The following is a 17,394-nucleotide window of genomic DNA, read 5'->3' as shown; positions in this document are numbered from 1 at the left end:
AAACGGCGGCCATGTTGGTGTCCCAAACCAATCCTCTTGGAGTTGAACTCTTTTCTTATGGAAACGCTTTCTTTTGTTTTAATAAATTTGCGTAGATGCAGGCCACGTGAGTGAAAACACTTTATTGAAGTCACTTATACAGGACTGATACACTCCTGGTGAGGACTCCCAGAATCTTAGGTTTACTATAGGAGCTGCCCCTGGGTTTCTGAGGATGAAATATAATGGGAGTAATTTCTATACGGATATGGTATCAGTCTCTTAGCTTTGTTCGCTTGATTTGTTATTCTTGCGATATTTGCCAGTCAGTGTCTGGTGAAATTTGTTGTGATACTATTTTTTTTTCTGCTAAAATAGCGATTTGGTGAGAAGTTTCTGCTAGAGCTTGCAGTGCTAGATATGTTGAGTTTTTATTCATTTAATCTTTCGTCTTTCCCTATGGTTGTATTTGCACGCAATTTTTCAGGCCCAGGGTGAGGTTTTGGGTGACCCTGCTGGCCTCACCCTGGAGATTTTCAACTTTCTGATGATAAAAGTGACAATTTTCGACAAACTGCCTGCGGGTGGGGGGGGTGGGGATTTGCCCCTTTTGTGAGGAGCGTTGCGTGACGTTCGTGACGAGACAATGGAGAGAGCTCTCGAGTGGCGGATTGGAAACGAAAATAAAAGTTGACAGAAGGAGAAATGCAAGATGGCGGCTGGAGTTCGACCTTGTTCAGGTCATTCGCATGCTCATCCACACAATCATACAATGCCGAGAAGAAAAGTCACAGTATCTTTCACCATGAGGGACGAACAAGAACCTCTTCACCGATCAGGAGTGAATGCACTTCAGTTAGACAAAAAAACAGGGCGTTTGTATTCGGCGGGTCGTGATTCTATAATTCGATGTTGGAACACAAATGCAGAGCAAAAGGTATTATGAAATTTCTCTTAGTTTTATGTCAACAACAAGAAACAATTATCATTATTATTACTAAATTTGCAAAGGAGGCCATTCTTTTCCAAATATTTTTCGCTGATTTGAAGTTGTGTTTAAATATTCAAATCTTTGGTAAGCTTACATACTATACTTCTTGCCATTAAAGAAAGCATTATTTTAGTCGATATGTCTACAGTTCACAGCACTCTTTCAGTTTAATGTTCTGATATAAGCCTTTAACGCCTTTAATGGGGTCGTTTAGGCTTGTTACTACAGACTATTCCAAGAATTTAGCTTTTAGCTTCTGCCCTATATTACCGTTTCCATCAGTTGTAAACTTACGTACAGCTAAGAATACAAGACTTTTGCGAGATGAAATGTTTCTTTTCTCCCTGTAGAACTGTTATATGGCATCTATGGAGCACCACACGGACTGGGTGAATGATATAGTTCTTTGCTGCAGCGGTAGAATAAGTAAGAAAATTAAATAGTAGTTGTATTTGATTGCTATTAGAAACTGTCTAAATCATGTAATACTAAAACAATGATATACTTGATTAAAACCTATTATTGTAAACTACCGTATTTATTCGATTAACCGCCCTGGGCGCTTATTAAATTTTTGGACCTTGAGAGTGGGCGGTTATTCGAGGTGGGTGAATATTCGAGGCTGGGCGCTTATTAAATTTTCACCATTTTCAGCAAGTGAAGTATGTTTATTTTGCAACAAAACAATAAATGCTAATAACAAAACACAAAGAGGTAACAAAGCAAGGTTTCTGTAAATACTCTGAAGAAAACTCTGTCCTCGGGAAAGTCTCTTATTAGAATTTATTCACTTAAGTGGGTGGGGTGGGGGTGAGCGCTTATTTGAGTTTGACTGGGAGGAGGAGGGGGCGGGGGCTTATTCGAGGCTGGGCGCTTATTAACTTTTTCTGCCTTTAGGATGGGCGCTTATTTGAGGTGGGCACTAATTCAAGGTTGGGCGCTTATTCGAATAAATACGGTAATTAATATCTTTTCAAAAAAAATCAACGGAATCAATGAGATACATTAGTGTTATGTCAAGAAGTCAACCTAAATGAAAACTACTGCAAAATACATGCTTGAAATGCCACATTACTGCCACAAAGTCTAAGATTACTCAATACGGTGGAACCTTCATATAACATACCTCTATATAACAAAGTCCTCGGTATAATGAATGATTTTCTTTGCCCCAGTAATAGTAGGCTATATGGAAAAGATTCTTAATATACTGAATCGAAACCTTGTTATTGCAAACAAATTTTGCCAGTCCCTTGGCCGTTATTAATCACAACGAGGTTTCACTGTACATGAAAAAAAGGCCAAGAACGTAATGCTGCCAACACACTATCCTGCTCATGCAAAATCAATGTCCAGATTGACCGTCATGATCTATATTTGTACACATTTGTACCCTCAGTATTGTCAGCATCGTCTGATACAACGGTCAAAGTCTGGGACTCAGCGCGTAGCTTCTGCATGTCGACACTCCGCACCCATAAGGACTATGTAAAGTCACTGGCTTATGCCAGTAGCAGGGAAATGGTAGCTTCTGGTGGATTGGACAGACAAATTTTCCTTTGGGATGTCAACACTTTAACAGCTCTTACAGCCACAAATAACACAGTCACAAGTAAGCTGCATTTTTTTATTTAATTTTTTCCCAGAATGATAAAATGATTAATATTTGGGTTTGTTTTGCTTTTATTTGAATTGAAGTAGTATGAGATTGAATAAGAGACTCGTACACTGAGACACTCCTGTATTTAGAGGGGGTGACTGAAGTGATTTACTTACAGTGAACCCCAGATCGATCATATCATTCAAAAGTACATGTATGCCTATTGGTACACCTTGAGGAATGACCTCATATTGTCTCTGAATTTAACCTGCTTCTGTGCAATATGGATACCTGTTTATGTGGGCAGTTGACACTTTTTTTTTTAGTCCAGTCACTGAGTTTTGATAGAAAATTTGGTTTTGCTAAATACATTGTGCACATCCATATGAAAATGTTTGTTCTATTATGCTTTACTTCTTTAGAGGCAAATAACTTTTTGTATGCCAGCGTATGGATGTTCACAGCCCAAATCAGGCCAAAGCCACAAAGTCTTTCAGACATTAATAAGTGCAGAATATTAATTTTCATGATAATTGACAACAAATACCAGTACACTTTATAATCTGCCAACTGTATAGCTTAAATAAATTATGTGTGTTAAGGCAACTTTGTCATGTTCTCATAGACTTATGCCATGAAGCAATGACTATTTTACTTTGATTTACAAGAAGAGTCACACGCACATGTAATTTGTTGATGCTCATCTATCTATATTCTTAAACTAATAATTATTTTCAGAACTTACTGTCTTCTCCTTAGTCTTAGATGTATTTTAATACATTTTAATACTATTATTAATATTTTAATACATTTTAACATACTAGTTAAAACTAGTCAGTGGTCATAAAAACAGGGCAGTCATAATTACGAGGATGTAGAAACATAAGGGAATCACTGACTTTTGTTTTGACCAGATATGAAGATAATACATGTACATACATGTACAGGGTATGTGTTCTCTATGACTGAAGCTTATGCACCAATGTCATGTGGAAAATACCATAAACAATCTAATTTTGTTCTTGAGTAAAAAACGTTTATTTATTGTTCTTTATAGATGTTATACAATCTAGTTACATGCAATATAAGATGGTATCATTTTTACCAATATATTAATCAGTGAATGGTTTATTGTTACCACAGCTTCCTCATTAAATGGGCAAAAAGACTCAATCTACAGTTTGGGATTGAACAGCATGGGTACTGTGCTTATTTCCGGATCAACTGAAAAGGTATAAAATCCCTTACTTAAAATGTCTATATGTGAATGCGTTTGAGAATTTTAAAATGTGGAAGAAACAAAATGGTGGCATTTCACTTATCTTCTAACCACTATTTGACATCTTCTTTGAGCTATAACTGCCCACTCGCAGGCACATGGCAAAATGGAATCTATTTGTTTTATCCAATGACAAAAAACTTTCAAGAGACACCGCATTCTTGTCATACTTGCCCATTTTTGAATGGTCAGTTTTATCCAATGACAAAAAACTTTCAAGAGACACCGCATTCTTGTCATACTTGCCCATTTTTGAATGGTCAGTTTCATTTTTTTCTCTATAGCGTACACCATAAGTTGTTCTTTGAGTAAATTGCCATGTTTATTTTGTAGAGAAACTGATTGATGAAGAATACTAATTCCTCAGAATAATGATGTTATTGTTGCAATCACAGTCCTTGCATTACTTACAGTACATGTATCATTGTGTTCTACAGATTTTGAGGGTGTGGGATCCTAGGACGTGTTCAAAAGTGATGAAATTAAAAGGCCACACAGACAACGTTAAATCTATTATAATCAATGCTGAGGGTACCCAGGTAATTTAGCAAAATGACTTGGAGTATTAGTGGAGGGTACCTTGCCTGGCATAGTATGCATGGCCATCAGGTAGAGCTGCAAGTACAGTGTAACGGTCATCAAACCAAAAAAAATGTACCAATGAAATGATATTATATTGTTCAAAATATTGCAGTGAATATATGGCAGTAATCAGTCTATCTGTGAACCTGCCTCTACTGATATAACTATGCATAGGTGTAATGATTTAAAACGTGTAATGCATCCTTGATTGCGCTTGACCATATTTTTGTTTTGGCTGCTAAGTGTGGTGACTTTTATAGGCAGATGTACAGGTATGTCCTTTCAAGGAATTGAAAACTATTTGCAGCCCTTGTAGGTATCACTTGTTGATGACATCAATATCATTAAGGAGTACTCAATGAATAATCACTTGCTGCAAGATCAAAGGCCAATAAAAATCCCACAAAACTTTTATTTACTGAAGATTCTACTCCTTTTTAACAAGGCCTAACCAGAAGCTGGAATAATTATTTGGCAGCATGGCCAAGTGGTTAGAGCACTAGACTTGTGATCCAGAGACCCCAAGCTCAAGTCCTGCCCAAACCACTCGCTGGATTTGTTATTGGTATTCCTGAGTTCAAATCGTCAGCCAAGCTTGTAAAACAGCCAACTGGTTTGCCACCTACAAGTTACCATGTAATGGATAAGGGGAGGGGATAACTAAATATTTAAATCTGAATTTAATTACCATTATCTTTCATGTTGTAGTGTCTGTCTGGAAGCTCAGATGGTACTGTGCGTCTTTGGTCATTAGGCCAGCAAAGATGTATCACCACATACAGAATTCATGGGGAAGGCGTGTGGGCATTGTGTGCAAATGAAAACTTCACAGGATTTTATTCTAGCGGGCGAGACAAAAATGTCATGTGGACAGACTTGAATATGGATGATTCATCGACTTTGTTGTTTGTTGAAGATGCTCCTGTTTTAAATGTAAGTCAGCTGATTAAACCGGTAGCTGTACTTGTACAAAAAAGTAGAATTTTTTGCCAAATGACTGATCTGTTAATTGCATTAACCTACCACCGTCATTTCAAATCATGGTCACAGCTGTTATATTTCTGTTAATCACACATGATTTCTGACCAATGCAGACAGTTGTGGGACAGTTGTATGTGAGTAAAACTAAAAAGCTCCTGATTTATCTCAAATGATCCCAAACCATCCCAGGTGATCAGAAATAAAATTCATGAAACACTGAAATTCTAGCTTTCTTACCTTAACCATTTGATGAAAGGGTGTAAAATCCATAAATTTATAGCCTGTTTGCCAGGGTGGTTTCTTTGGAGTGCCATGGGAGAAAATTAATGAGAAACATTCTCTTCTCCTGCCCACACCCCCCTGATTCCTTCTTGCACTTTTCCTGCTCTTTATCTTCAATATTAATTTTATGAGAACTATTTTACATCTGCTATAATATGTTGTAAAAGAGCATTGAATTCCTGAGTTCACTGGATAAAACATCATGTTGCACCACATCAGGTGGTTGGTATCAGGGTATAGCGATCCTTTTTGATAATTACAGTTTGAGTCAATTGAACACAAACCAAAAACTACATGTGAGGTCAACCTTATTTACTCATGTATTGTTTGTATATGTGTTTTTCTTATTCTCTACAGTTGGAACTTTGTTCTGAGCCGCATTCTCTATGGGTTGCTACCACAAATTCTACAATAAACAATTGGGTAAGGTTATTATTGTGTATCAAACCTTTCCAAAATCTCAAGTTCTAATTCAATTATTAAAAGTGTTATTCAAGTTGATAACTTTGATTTCCGTCAAATATTCAGCCGACACTTAAAACATTATAGAGTTTTACAGTCATACAATGGTAAACAGCAAATACATGTCAGATTCAAGTTGACTCTTTCTCAAGTAGGAAAATATATACATGTAGATCAGTTAGCCAGAGCTAAAAGCGAAGCTCCCATTTATGCTTTTATAATTTACTTCAGACAGTGACTTTGGAACCACTGCAAAGAAATCCACAAATCTATTCTTAACTTCCCTTTAAACTTTAGAGGAGGACCAATCCATGTGACGTTTGAGGGCTGGCTGTAAAACATAAACTTGAGTGTGTACGATCAATCAAAAGCTTAAGACTGGTTAGCGAAAAACCGCCAAAAAAACGTGACCTTGATGAGCTGTCACCTAAGCCATAAAAAGAAGAGCTTATGAGATGGCATCCGAGTGGAGTTACACTAAGAACCGAAAATCGAGTTATCGTGGTTAATTTTAGTTAAATTTTGATCATGGGAAAGGAAATTTAGTTCGAGTTATCTGAGTTTGGGTTAACCGGGTAAAAATGACTGAAAAGTGGGGTGAAATCTAAGAAAATTGGGACTTATATACTTCGATTTAGCGGGGAGTTCGAGTTTGAGTTATCGGGTTTCTATACTGTATGTGTATGAGAAGACGAAAATGATGGGCTAAAATAAAATGCAGTCAAACCTCTATGTGCAGCCATCTCTTGTAAGCAGAAACCTTTGCAAAGCAAAAAACAATTCCAAGTCAAATCACATAGTGAGAGCCTCTTGTGAGTGACTGCAACCACTTCTTGGAGGTTATGGTTGGACATTGTTCTTTTTTTAACCTCCAATAAGTGACCCAAGACTTGGCACATGTTTTATAGTCTTCTAACAGTACAAATGATGCGACATTGTACAAGGATCTGTATCCATTTCATTCTTGTAACTTTATTGTTAGAATTAGATGAAGTTGAAATCAGTTGTATTTTCTGTTGACAGCCTATCAATTACATCAATGATCAAGAAAATATGGATGTTAATGAATCGTATACAGATCCTCAACCAACCTGTTCAATGCCCAGAAAAACATTGCCAGGTAGGACCTATATATTAGACATATTAGGAAATTTTAATAGCGAGACCACTTGCTACCTTTCTTCCTCACGCCAGTTACAATGTGATGTCCACTTTTCTCCTTAAGTGGTTCCTCCCCTGAACTCCTCTGCTTTGCTTCATCCCAAAATCGACACCCTGCCCGAGGTGTCTCCTGTTTACAAAGTTCATCTTCAAGACCTCTCTGATCTTTTCTTCTAGGCAGGGTTGCTATTAACGGCCAGGGGCCCATTTCTCGAAAGGCCCGGTAACTTTTCGAGTCCGAAAGCAAATTTTAGAATTAAAACCTGTTGAATGGTAGCACAGTTCCTGGCTCACAAACCAGTCAATTCAGTTTCGTTAACTGATAGTTTTATTTTATCGTTTTCAAAATTATTGAAGCCTTGGTCTTGGATGCAAACACGGGAAACGCAAAACAACTTTCCGAGCCCCGAAAAGTTACCGGGACTTTCGAGAAACGGGCCCCAGGACACGGGAATATCCCCTGCCTTCTACAAGCACCCCCCCCCCCCGGCGGCTACTAGCGTCCTTTGGCGGGAAAACACGATAGCCGTCGTCATTCTACTACAAGTTTTAGCGAGAATTTCGTAGTGACGGGAACAAGTTATCAACGGTTAGCAGTTTCATCATGTGGCGATCGGGAGAGGGCTTAAAAAACTGCGCTGACTTTTCTGGTGAAAAAAAGTACAATGAAGCTTTCCAGTCTGTACATTTTTAGGAATACGGGAAAAAACATTAAAATCTCGTGCTTGTCGTCGTCCTCGTCCTCGCATCGAAAGGTCTCTATTTGTGAGGCGTGTCTGCGGCATCCCTTCTACTTGCTTTAAATAATTATCTTCGAATTAGTATAAGATTCTGGGAAACTGCCCACCCACCCCTCCCTTAACTCAACATTTTGTCCTGAGTAAAAAGTTATTGTTAAAGTTGGGTCAGGGGAGGGGAGGGTGGGCAGCTTCCCAGAATCTTTTTTAGGCTCAGTCGTAGTCTTGGCATACGTTACTGACAGAAGTGATGATCGCGCGAGAATCACGTCTCTGTGTTATGCTGAAGATTAAATGTTCACGACACCCTACAGGTCACCCAATCCGGCGGCCTACTTTGTAGCATCAAATTAATGAAATATTCTTTCTTTTGTATACAGGGGCACCTAGCATAAGAAAATTCCATGTTTTGAGGAATAGAAGACATGTTATAACCAAGGACTCCGAAGATAGAGTCACTGTGTGGGATGTTTTAAAAGTAAGAGTTTTTACCCAGTTTTTGTTTTCCCTTTTTCTTCCTTTCTTTTTTGTGGAAAAAAGTTTGGTAAAGTCTAATCATCTTTTGAAGAAACATTACTAGTGTTCGCGTGAAATTGCCGTTTATGAAAGAAACGAAACAAAATAGATATGTAAATGTGTGAAAAGCAAGTAGAAAAAGTTTTAGTCAACTTGAGACTGTTTATGTAAGTTTTGAGATTTTGTAAGGGTGGGAAAACTGCTCCCTTCCTTGAAAACTGAACAAAAAAGTTGATATCTTTTGTTTGCATTCAAAGGTTTGCTCGACTGATTCGCTGAGGAATCTAAGTTTATAACGTTGGGGTTGTGTATACAGTCAAATCCCGTTAATACTTACACTGAGGGGGCCATAGAAAGTGTCCGTATTAACAGGCTGTCCGTATTAAGCGGGTTGAATTTAAAGAAAATGTAAGGGCTAGGGACACAGAAAACTGTCCGTAATAATGAGGTGTCATTGTTAACTGGGGTGTCCTTTAAGAGGTTTGACCACGGGAGTCTTAGCTCAGTTGATAGAGGGCTAGCCTTGAGAGCGGAAGGTCACAGGTTTGATTCCTGGGGGCAGGCTAAAACTTAGGGTCTTGGAAAAACTAAGAAGTGAAAGGTTTCGTCTTCGCCTGCAAGCGGTTGGATCTCGTGTGGCGCGGATGACCACGCAGAAATAACTGTCCTGTCTTCAGCAGTAGAAAACACTACCGTTAATTAGTATTTTTGTGCTAAATGCATTGACATTGCTTTTTTTGTGATGCATAATGTTTGATTAACGGATAAGGGCAGACCTAGGTGTTTTATATAATGCCGGCCAGACTTACACCTACTTTTTTAGTTTTTCGTCAGGTATTGTGAACATATCCGCTATTTTCGAAACACTTTATTGGATATTTATAGGCACGTAAAGCAGAAGAACTGGGCTTAGTGGATTATGATGAAGCTATCAAGAAAAGAAATCAGACAGTTTATGTGCCGAATTGGTTTTCTGTGGACATCAAAACTGGGGTAAGTGGAAACCTCGGGAACGGTTTCATACTGCTCATGACGAAGAAGGGCTTGAATGTCTGCGGCAAACGTGATATTTGGAGGTTAGGATCCGATGGAGGGCTCAAAATTTCCATGCGACTTGATTCCCTGCGTAAAGATCAATGAAAGCTTTGTTTGCAGATATTCTTTCATAAAGCACATTATGTTACACACAGAGATAAATTCCTAGCGATTAGAATTGTCTTTCAGTTTATTACATTCTTTACTATTACACCCATGCCACACAGACACCAAGTAAAGCTCCAAGTAATCTCGTGTCCAGCACGTTGTTTGCCCTAAAGTGACTGCGAAGTAGACGGTTTCGACATGTAGAATTTATTGGTTATTAATGCGAAACTGGGTGGCGTTGTGCGACAGGGGCGAAGCCTTCTTGCTTGAGGTTTTCTCTGCTGAGGCTTTACCTTTAGTCATGCCGTTAATTTTCTTGTAGATGCTCACAATAAACTTAGACGAAAATGACTGTTTTGCCGCGTGGATTTCAGTCACCGATGTGCCGGGGCTAGAACCTAGAGTTGTAGATGGAAAAGGTGTGTAGCATTTCATTAATTCACATGTGCTGTTTATGTTCTGTTTGCTAAAGGAAAAGAAAATCGTCCTTGATAATTGTTGCAAGTTAAAGTTAACTAATTACCTGGCAACGAAAAAGAAGAAACTCATCTTTCTATCTTCTAGTTTTGGGGGATGGTATGGAATTTTTTGTTTCAGTTGTTTAGGAACTGTTTTTTAATTCGTGTCTTGTTCTTCTGTCTTAGCCATTGCCTCTGACATCAAACACGGTGAGTAAACATTGTTAGTTACATGTACTTCCTCTCCCTTCCCCAGAGGCGTCTTTGCGTCACAGGGAGGCTGGGCAGGGAGCTGGTAGAAGAAAGACAAAGCTTGCAGGGGACGGTGGAAAGGGAAAGGTGGGAAAGAGCCCCCACACCCACCGCCTTTTCACGGCTTCTCAACGTCCCTCGCTCGCTAATGACTTTTTAATATCTCTATTTTATCATGTTTATTGCAATGCCCGGCAGGAACCTCTGCAGAGGAATGAGTTACTCTGTAGTCTGTTTACTGAGGATTGCGATGATGCCTTATTTTTTGAGCATTTCTTTTTAATGGATGCAAAACAGTCTGCAAAACTGTGCTTCGCTTGTGACTAGTCAAAAACAGTTTCGAATAGTTTCTCTTTGTAACTGACAGTGAAAGCGTAGTCAATTCTTTGTGTTTTTTTTGTGTGTTTTTATTTTTTTGGACAAACAGTTTTAGGTTCTGCAAAACTACGCACCTACCTCTCCCCTGGCCCAAAATTAACTCTAACTTTTCTCTTAGGCAAAAAAAATTGGATTAAGGGAGGTGTAAGTAGGCAGTTTGGCAGAATCTTTTAGTGATCCTTTGTCTCTTTCTTATCTGTCCGCGAATAATTTTTTTTTTCTCAGATTTAAACGCAAATTCTTTGATGTACACTATCTCGTACTTAAATAGTAGGCTATGAATAGGCCACTTCCGAGTTCCAAAAACCTTCACTTTGAAAATGAGGCTAGGTGCACAACCATTCTTGTGAAAATGAGTTATATTTGTATGAGAATGAAAAATGATTTCCATATCGAAAGCTGAGCACCTACCCTCGTTTTGAAACAGAGGCCACGGGGAACTTGGAAATGGCCTATTGACTTGGTGTGTTGTTTTTTGATTGTCTGGCAGTGAATTATGGAGTGTTGCTATTACAAGCGTTATTAGAACATTGGCCTGAGACCTTTAGTGGGATAGGAGATGAAGGAGATCAAGAACTACCAAGAGCTGACTCACCAGGTTTGGTCACAATGCCATGGTTTAGGTCATAATCCCACGGTGCTTTCCACGGATTTTTCCCGTATAACATTATTTGGGTATTATTGCCAAGGAGATTTGGGTTCAAAATGGTGACAAAAATCAAGTAAGGTAATCAACGATGTTTTCCAGGGAAACAACCTGTAGATAGATGGAAATCAAAGAACTCATCGGTTCTACTAATTCAAGGCCCACATAAAGCTTAAGAAGTGTTGACTACAGTAAGTTCTCAAGATATTCGATAAATTCCATTTACTTTGAAGGACCTAATACAGTACTTTATTTCCACAGAAAGCGGCGACGCAAGTGCTAGCGAAGTAAACCTTAACCTTGAATCTGTGAGTAGTTTATAGAGCAGCTTTTATCTTGTTAGTGGCTTAGTCAGTTTCGCATTGCTACGCTTTATGATTGGATAAAGATTTCGTGCCAGTTTCTCAACCAATCAGAAGATAAAAACTAAAACCATTGTTATTTGTCGCGCGCGTTTTTTCACTCATGGCATGGCGTCAGCAACATTTTCTCGCGCTTTTTTGTGTACGGCAAATTTTTCCCTTTGTTTCTTGTTAATTTATTTAGTTTCTTACCAGCTCATATTACTGTTGTTACTGAAACAGGCAGCCCTCTTCACAATATTTTTTCAAAGCCGTTTACATGTTCAAGTTCGTATAGTACTTGATGTGTTTACAACAAGCATGATTTACTGGAATCGCTTCATGTAAATTAAGCCACAACTAGCTTTCGAAGTATCAATACTTATCTAATACCTGTCGTAGAACGCACAAAGCGAGAAAGTTAGGAAGAGAAAAGTGAGGGATAACATGCAATAACTGGAAATGAATGTGTCAATGTCATATTAAGCGAATTTACGTAAGAGGGTGGTGGAGCAAAGAAGGCGGAAAAACTTATGTGACAAGCGTGACAATTTATATGTTTGAAAATGTTTTCGGCAAAACTTCACCTTCCTTTAAAAAGAAGTAGAAGAACGCATTAATTATGTCATCTGGGCAACAACGATCGCCTTTTATATAACTCTCTTACGTGGCAAACATAGTCGCCTAGCCGTAGCCGTAGTTAGAAACGCGCAATAGCCCTGCCTCGTTTGTCACACCTAACCGTTTTGCGGTTCTCTTCTGCATGCCGTCCTGTTGAGTAAGCTCACTATTGTGTTTTGGTTTGGTTTAACAGCGTGTGTTAACTGGGAATGGATTCTATAGTGTTCCTGAACACACACCATTAATATTCAACGAGTGTAGCGGAACAGGAAGAACCTTGTTTAGATTGCTGGTTTCTGACGCATCAGGCGAGAATGAGGGATATCTGCTTCCCGAGACCGTACCGCTCTGGGTTGTGGATGTTACTGTCAAGGTAGGGAAAGAAGTGGGCAAAACTTGAGCGGGATATACATCACTAATGCTTGTGACGGATAAGCAGGTTAGACTGATTATTGCGAGCAACCAAGAGCAGCCCTCAGTCATAATTTCAGGCCCCAGTTGCTCAAAGGGTGGATAAAGCTATCCAGCGGTTAAATCTCTACCCATGAAATAGCGCAATTGTTTTCCTTAACAATTATCCGCTGGATAGTGATTTATCCCGATGGATAGTGCAGTTCAACGTTTGAACAATAGGCCCCAGGTTGATCAACATCAAGCATACGCGGGCTGTTAACCTCGGAACATTTTCACGTGTTCGTAGCGGACTACTGGCTGGGACATGTCAGACACTAAGGAAACAAACGAAAAAGCTCCAGGCAACCAGAAGTAAATTACAGTAACATCGAAGAGAAGGGTTACTTTTCGCCACCAAGATTATGGAGAGTTTTATCGACAAGGGCGAGCACCAGTACGAGGTTTGAAAACAAGTGTCACGGATCATGCGCGTTTACTTTTCAAATCCCGTAGCCCACGCCCTTAGGACGAACAAAGTTTCACTTCAATCTATTTGTGGGGAACTACAACCCTGGTCAAAACATCCTGGGATACGTGAGGAAATTAGGCGCGAAGACACACTTTGCAAAGTTAACTCGTATTCTGGTTCTTATAAAAGCTGGGAAATGTTGTTATAAGAGCTTATTTCTACTGTCCCCTTTCCCCCAAGCAGTGTTGATTGTGTTGACATAGACTTGCTTAACGTCAACACTGCACCAGGGGGAGAGGGTAGGGAAAGTGCGTCGTATTGACGAAGCTAATGCGTTAGTGTCCCAGGAGATTTAACCGGGGTTGGTGTTAGAAACAAGATTAAAAAGGTACAACTGAGACAAATTAATTTGCTCGGCTTATAGGCCTCAATAGAAAGGTTGTTACATGTATTAACCTATCATTTCACTGTTCCCCTCTAAATATTATCCCTCTGATGACATTGTACACTGTGTTATTTTTCCACAGAAACTGATGCCTAAATTTAACAAGATTGCATTTTTCTTGTCACCGCACTCTTCAAGTTCTTCCAAAGCGTTAAAGAGGTAAAGCTTGATATTAATACTTTGAACACCTATCCGACATCTGACTCTTCACTTGAGAGATCGGCGCAGGCGCAGCTTCGCTCCGTTACAAAAATCGCGCCAAAATCACCGTTCTAATGTGTAAACAGAAGCTCTATCCGATATGGTTTTCGCGCCGGCGCAAAAGCTATACAGTATAGTGTGAATATAACCTAAGTTCACTCGTTATAGGCCCTTTGCAGCTAGCCATTCACGTGGTACAAAACTGCCATGGGACAAGACAAACAAAAGGCATACATAATTTTAAATGATAGTTTCCTCTGTTTGTCTTGGCCAAGTGCGACTTTTGCTCTCCAGCATGGCGGTTTTGTACCACGTGAATGGCTAGCCGCAAAGGGCCTGTTGTCTCGTCCAGGTTAATAACTAATTAGATATACCCTACATCCGAAATGGATCAGCACAGGATTGTGGGAAACTGCCCACCTCCCTTTTCCCTTACCCAATATAAAATTACCCTACTCACACTCACTCAGGGCAGAATATTGGGTTAGGGGAGTGGGGGCAGAATCTTATACTGATACACTTCAATATTCCCCTCTAGCAAACCCTTTAAATCAACCTGGTAGCTTTCGTATAACCTGTTTAACTAATCTCAAATCTCTCACCTCATATTTGCCTCTTTCATCGTCTGAATTACGTTGTCTGCACCGATAAATTTGACCTATCATATATCATTCATATATGTCGTGATACCAGTTATATTACCCTTTCTTATCCTATCTGATATACTTTGTACTTTACGCCTAGTAACTTCCTTATTGTCTGTCTTATTCGTCTTATCTTAGTTGTTTTACCTTTTAACTGTATTTTTCTTGACCATTGTTATTAATGTACTGGAAACCAGTTTCATAGCTTGTGAGAGATAAACCCCGACAGGGTTAACATGGTTGTTAATCTTTTTATTTTCACGCTGTGGCCTGACTGTGTTTAATCTAAATAAACTCATTTTGTAGTCATCTCTTCATTGTTGGTTGATCCATTGAGGAGCCAGGAAACAGCATTTATGCTAAAGTTAGTGAACTGTGTTTTCAGGGATCGGCTGTCAGCCAGTGATATGCTTCACGTGCGAAAAGTGATTGAGCACGTGTATGAGAAGGTGATAGGAAATGATAATAGCAATAACTCAGGTAACCAGGCCGATAAAGAGCAGGCCGGGCCACCAACCGAGCAACAACTGGAGGAGTTAGGCGCATTAGCTGAGGCCCGGGTCGAGCTGCTGTGTCATGAACAGGTAGGTTTTTGAAGGTCTTGAAGATTCGGTATTAGTACGTAAGTAACGTAATCAGACAGACCCGTACATGCTGACTTGAATGACTTATAGTCATTCAAACGGTCGGTAGATCAAAGTCTCTCAGTGATGAATTGTTCAAGTCAGCCAGACATATTATTATCATATCTTTATTTCACGAAATCAATCAGTCACAATCCAGTAAGTCACTAAGCCACTCACTCGCTCACTTTTATATCAATTAAATTGCAATGTCTTTGTTTTAGGTAATTTGTTATCCTAGTAAATAGAGATATACTGCTATTCAGTTGTTCGTTTGTTCGTTCTTTCGTTTATTCAGTTAGTAAGTCAATCAGCCAGTTTCTTAATTTATCAACTCATCAAAATTTAAGAGATTTCATTGGTTTATTTCTTGATCCACCCTTTTGTTAGCCTGCGAACCCAGACGTGTATCTGTTCGTCACTTATCTCCACCCAAAAAGCCAGTAGCTCGGGTTCACAGACGTTACTTTTCGGATAGAGAGAAGCGAAGACCCGAAATACGTCTGCGTTCGCAGGCTATTTTTTTGTAATCTAATAATGTTTTCACTCGGCTATGCTTTTCCTCCTGTTTACCTCTCCTTAATATACCTACACTCTGTATTGTTGTCAGGTTTAGCTGCATTTTTTATTTCTTTATATCAGGTATTAGATCCAAACATGGATTTGCGAACAGTCCGGCATTTTATTTGGAAAGGCGGAGGAGACCTGCTACTACAGTATCGGATCATGAAATAGAATGAACAGAAAGGAATCAACTTGGCTATAGTAGCCCAGGCTTCTTATTTGGCGGCACTCCTCATAAACGAGGATAGACTGGTGCGATTATTTGTTCGCCACTGTAGCATCGTGTACACTGCGGTTGTCTGCTTTGTTGCGATGTAACGGGCTAGCTTTGGTCAGTGTGTCGAAAGCCTCTGCAAGCTGTGTATGAAACGTAAACTGAGACAAGATCATCATTAGCGTCGATAAAAACACGTGCGACATAATCGTGGATGCAGACAACTGTGGACTTAAGGAGAAGGGAAAACCTTTAAAAAAATAAAAGTGGTATTATCTGTCTCTGTTACACGTGACTGCTTTGCACTATGTAAGCCATTGCCTCCTGCATAATGTAAAAAGATGGGACAGGCATTTCAAGTTAAAGCCCAAGTGACAGGAAAACATGTCAAAGTTGTCATTTTGTATATTGTTAGTGGACTATTATAAACAGTAACCTGAACAGTGTGGCAGCATAAGAAGCCCACCTCGTTTCCAGGGTCTCTCTTGTTACCGAATGAAAAATAAAAACTTAACTGCTATGCTTGTCCTACTGTTCACTCTCTTTATCGAGTACCTAGAGTTGGTTCTTGCCGTTCTTCTGTCATTTTTGTGGAGCGGGTATTTACTAGTCTAAGAAGGACAGAGAAAGAGTTGTTTTTCTTCTTCCGCAGTCCACTAGTAGCTTCTAAGCCGGACTGACAGAAGGAGGAAGAATGAAAACTTCGAATTTCAATTTTTATTGGTTAAAATCAATTCATCCTTACATCAACAAACCTGGCGACTTGCAAATCAGAACTTTGTAAGATTGCAAGACGGTATCACAAAAAAACACCGGTTTAATTAATGGTGATAACGGGTAAAACCCAGGCCATCCCAGCTCCCTGCGTAGGCCCAGTACTTCCATTTTTACTGCACGAAGGCTTGGCGAGCAAGAAACTTGATAGCCTGTTCAAGTCGTTCAGATAGTAGAGCGCGGAGGTAAGTGGGGAGCGAGTTAAGTTGTACACCGGGAAAATGTCTCCTCTCGTTTTTTTTTCTTCGTGAATTTTTCTCCCGCGCTCTACTATCTGAACGCGTGGAACAGGCTAGAAACTTGAGCTTTGACAACGGCGACGGCGACGGCAACGAGAAAGGCGAAAAAGCAGTAGGTTTCAAAACAGCAACTTTGCACGTGTATCACGCTTTTTTCTACATTTCTTTGCCGTAACTGCATGACTACGAAGTGAAAATGCCTAATGATTTCACGTTTTGTGGAGGACGTGAACGCAAGACAATTTTCTTTTCCTTTTCCTGAACTTTGATACAGTCCATTAGATTTTAACTGCCAAAATGTTTTACAACATTTGAATTGAAAGAGATAGAATGAGCACAATAAAGTTTGCAGCAGGGCGAATTCAATTTTAATAGTCACGTCTTCGTAGTCGTCGCCGTCGTTGGTGGTTAAGCCTTCA

At 39.5% G+C, this 17,394-nt stretch overlaps 1 protein-coding gene across 1 annotated transcript; it reads left to right on the top strand.

The window, feature by feature from the left end:
* The first annotated feature begins 617 nt into the window (after window positions 1-617).
* On the top strand, window positions 618-16,486 carry LOC140937775 (WD repeat-containing protein 48-like). Its single transcript, XM_073387346.1, has 18 exons — window positions 618-916; window positions 1,321-1,396; window positions 2,370-2,582; window positions 3,714-3,802; window positions 4,287-4,388; window positions 5,140-5,364; window positions 6,052-6,117; window positions 7,180-7,276; window positions 8,435-8,532; window positions 9,456-9,563; window positions 10,036-10,132; window positions 10,358-10,381; window positions 11,292-11,399; window positions 11,709-11,755; window positions 12,603-12,782; window positions 13,799-13,875; window positions 14,947-15,145; window positions 15,827-16,486. Exons 1-18 carry the CDS (start codon window positions 692-694, stop codon window positions 15,917-15,919), a joined length of 2,124 nt encoding a protein of 707 aa, XP_073243447.1. The 5' UTR covers window positions 618-691; the 3' UTR covers window positions 15,920-16,486.
* The last annotated feature ends 908 nt before the right edge of the window (window positions 16,487-17,394 follow it).

Source organism: Porites lutea, chromosome 5 (genome assembly GCF_958299795.1).
Source record: "Porites lutea chromosome 5, jaPorLute2.1, whole genome shotgun sequence".
Lineage (NCBI taxonomy): Eukaryota > Metazoa > Cnidaria > Anthozoa > Scleractinia > Poritidae > Porites > Porites lutea.
Note: the sequence above shows the minus strand (reverse complement) of the source record. Positions and strands in the feature narration are given on the sequence as shown.

What these genes read in the sequence shown, in the direction of transcription:
- LOC140937775 (XM_073387346.1), top strand. Translation starts at nt 692, where the DNA reads ATGGCGGCTGGAGTTCGACCTTGTTCAGGTCATTCGCATGCTCATCCA. An exon ending in GCCCAGAAAAACATTGCCAG is followed by an intron (nt 7,277 to 8,434) that starts GTAGGACCTATA and finishes TTTTGTATACAG; the next exon opens with GGGCACCTAGCATAAGAAAA. An exon ending in TGCCTCTGACATCAAACACG is followed by an intron (nt 10,382 to 11,291) that starts GTGAGTAAACAT and finishes ATTGTCTGGCAG; the next exon opens with TGAATTATGGAGTGTTGCTA.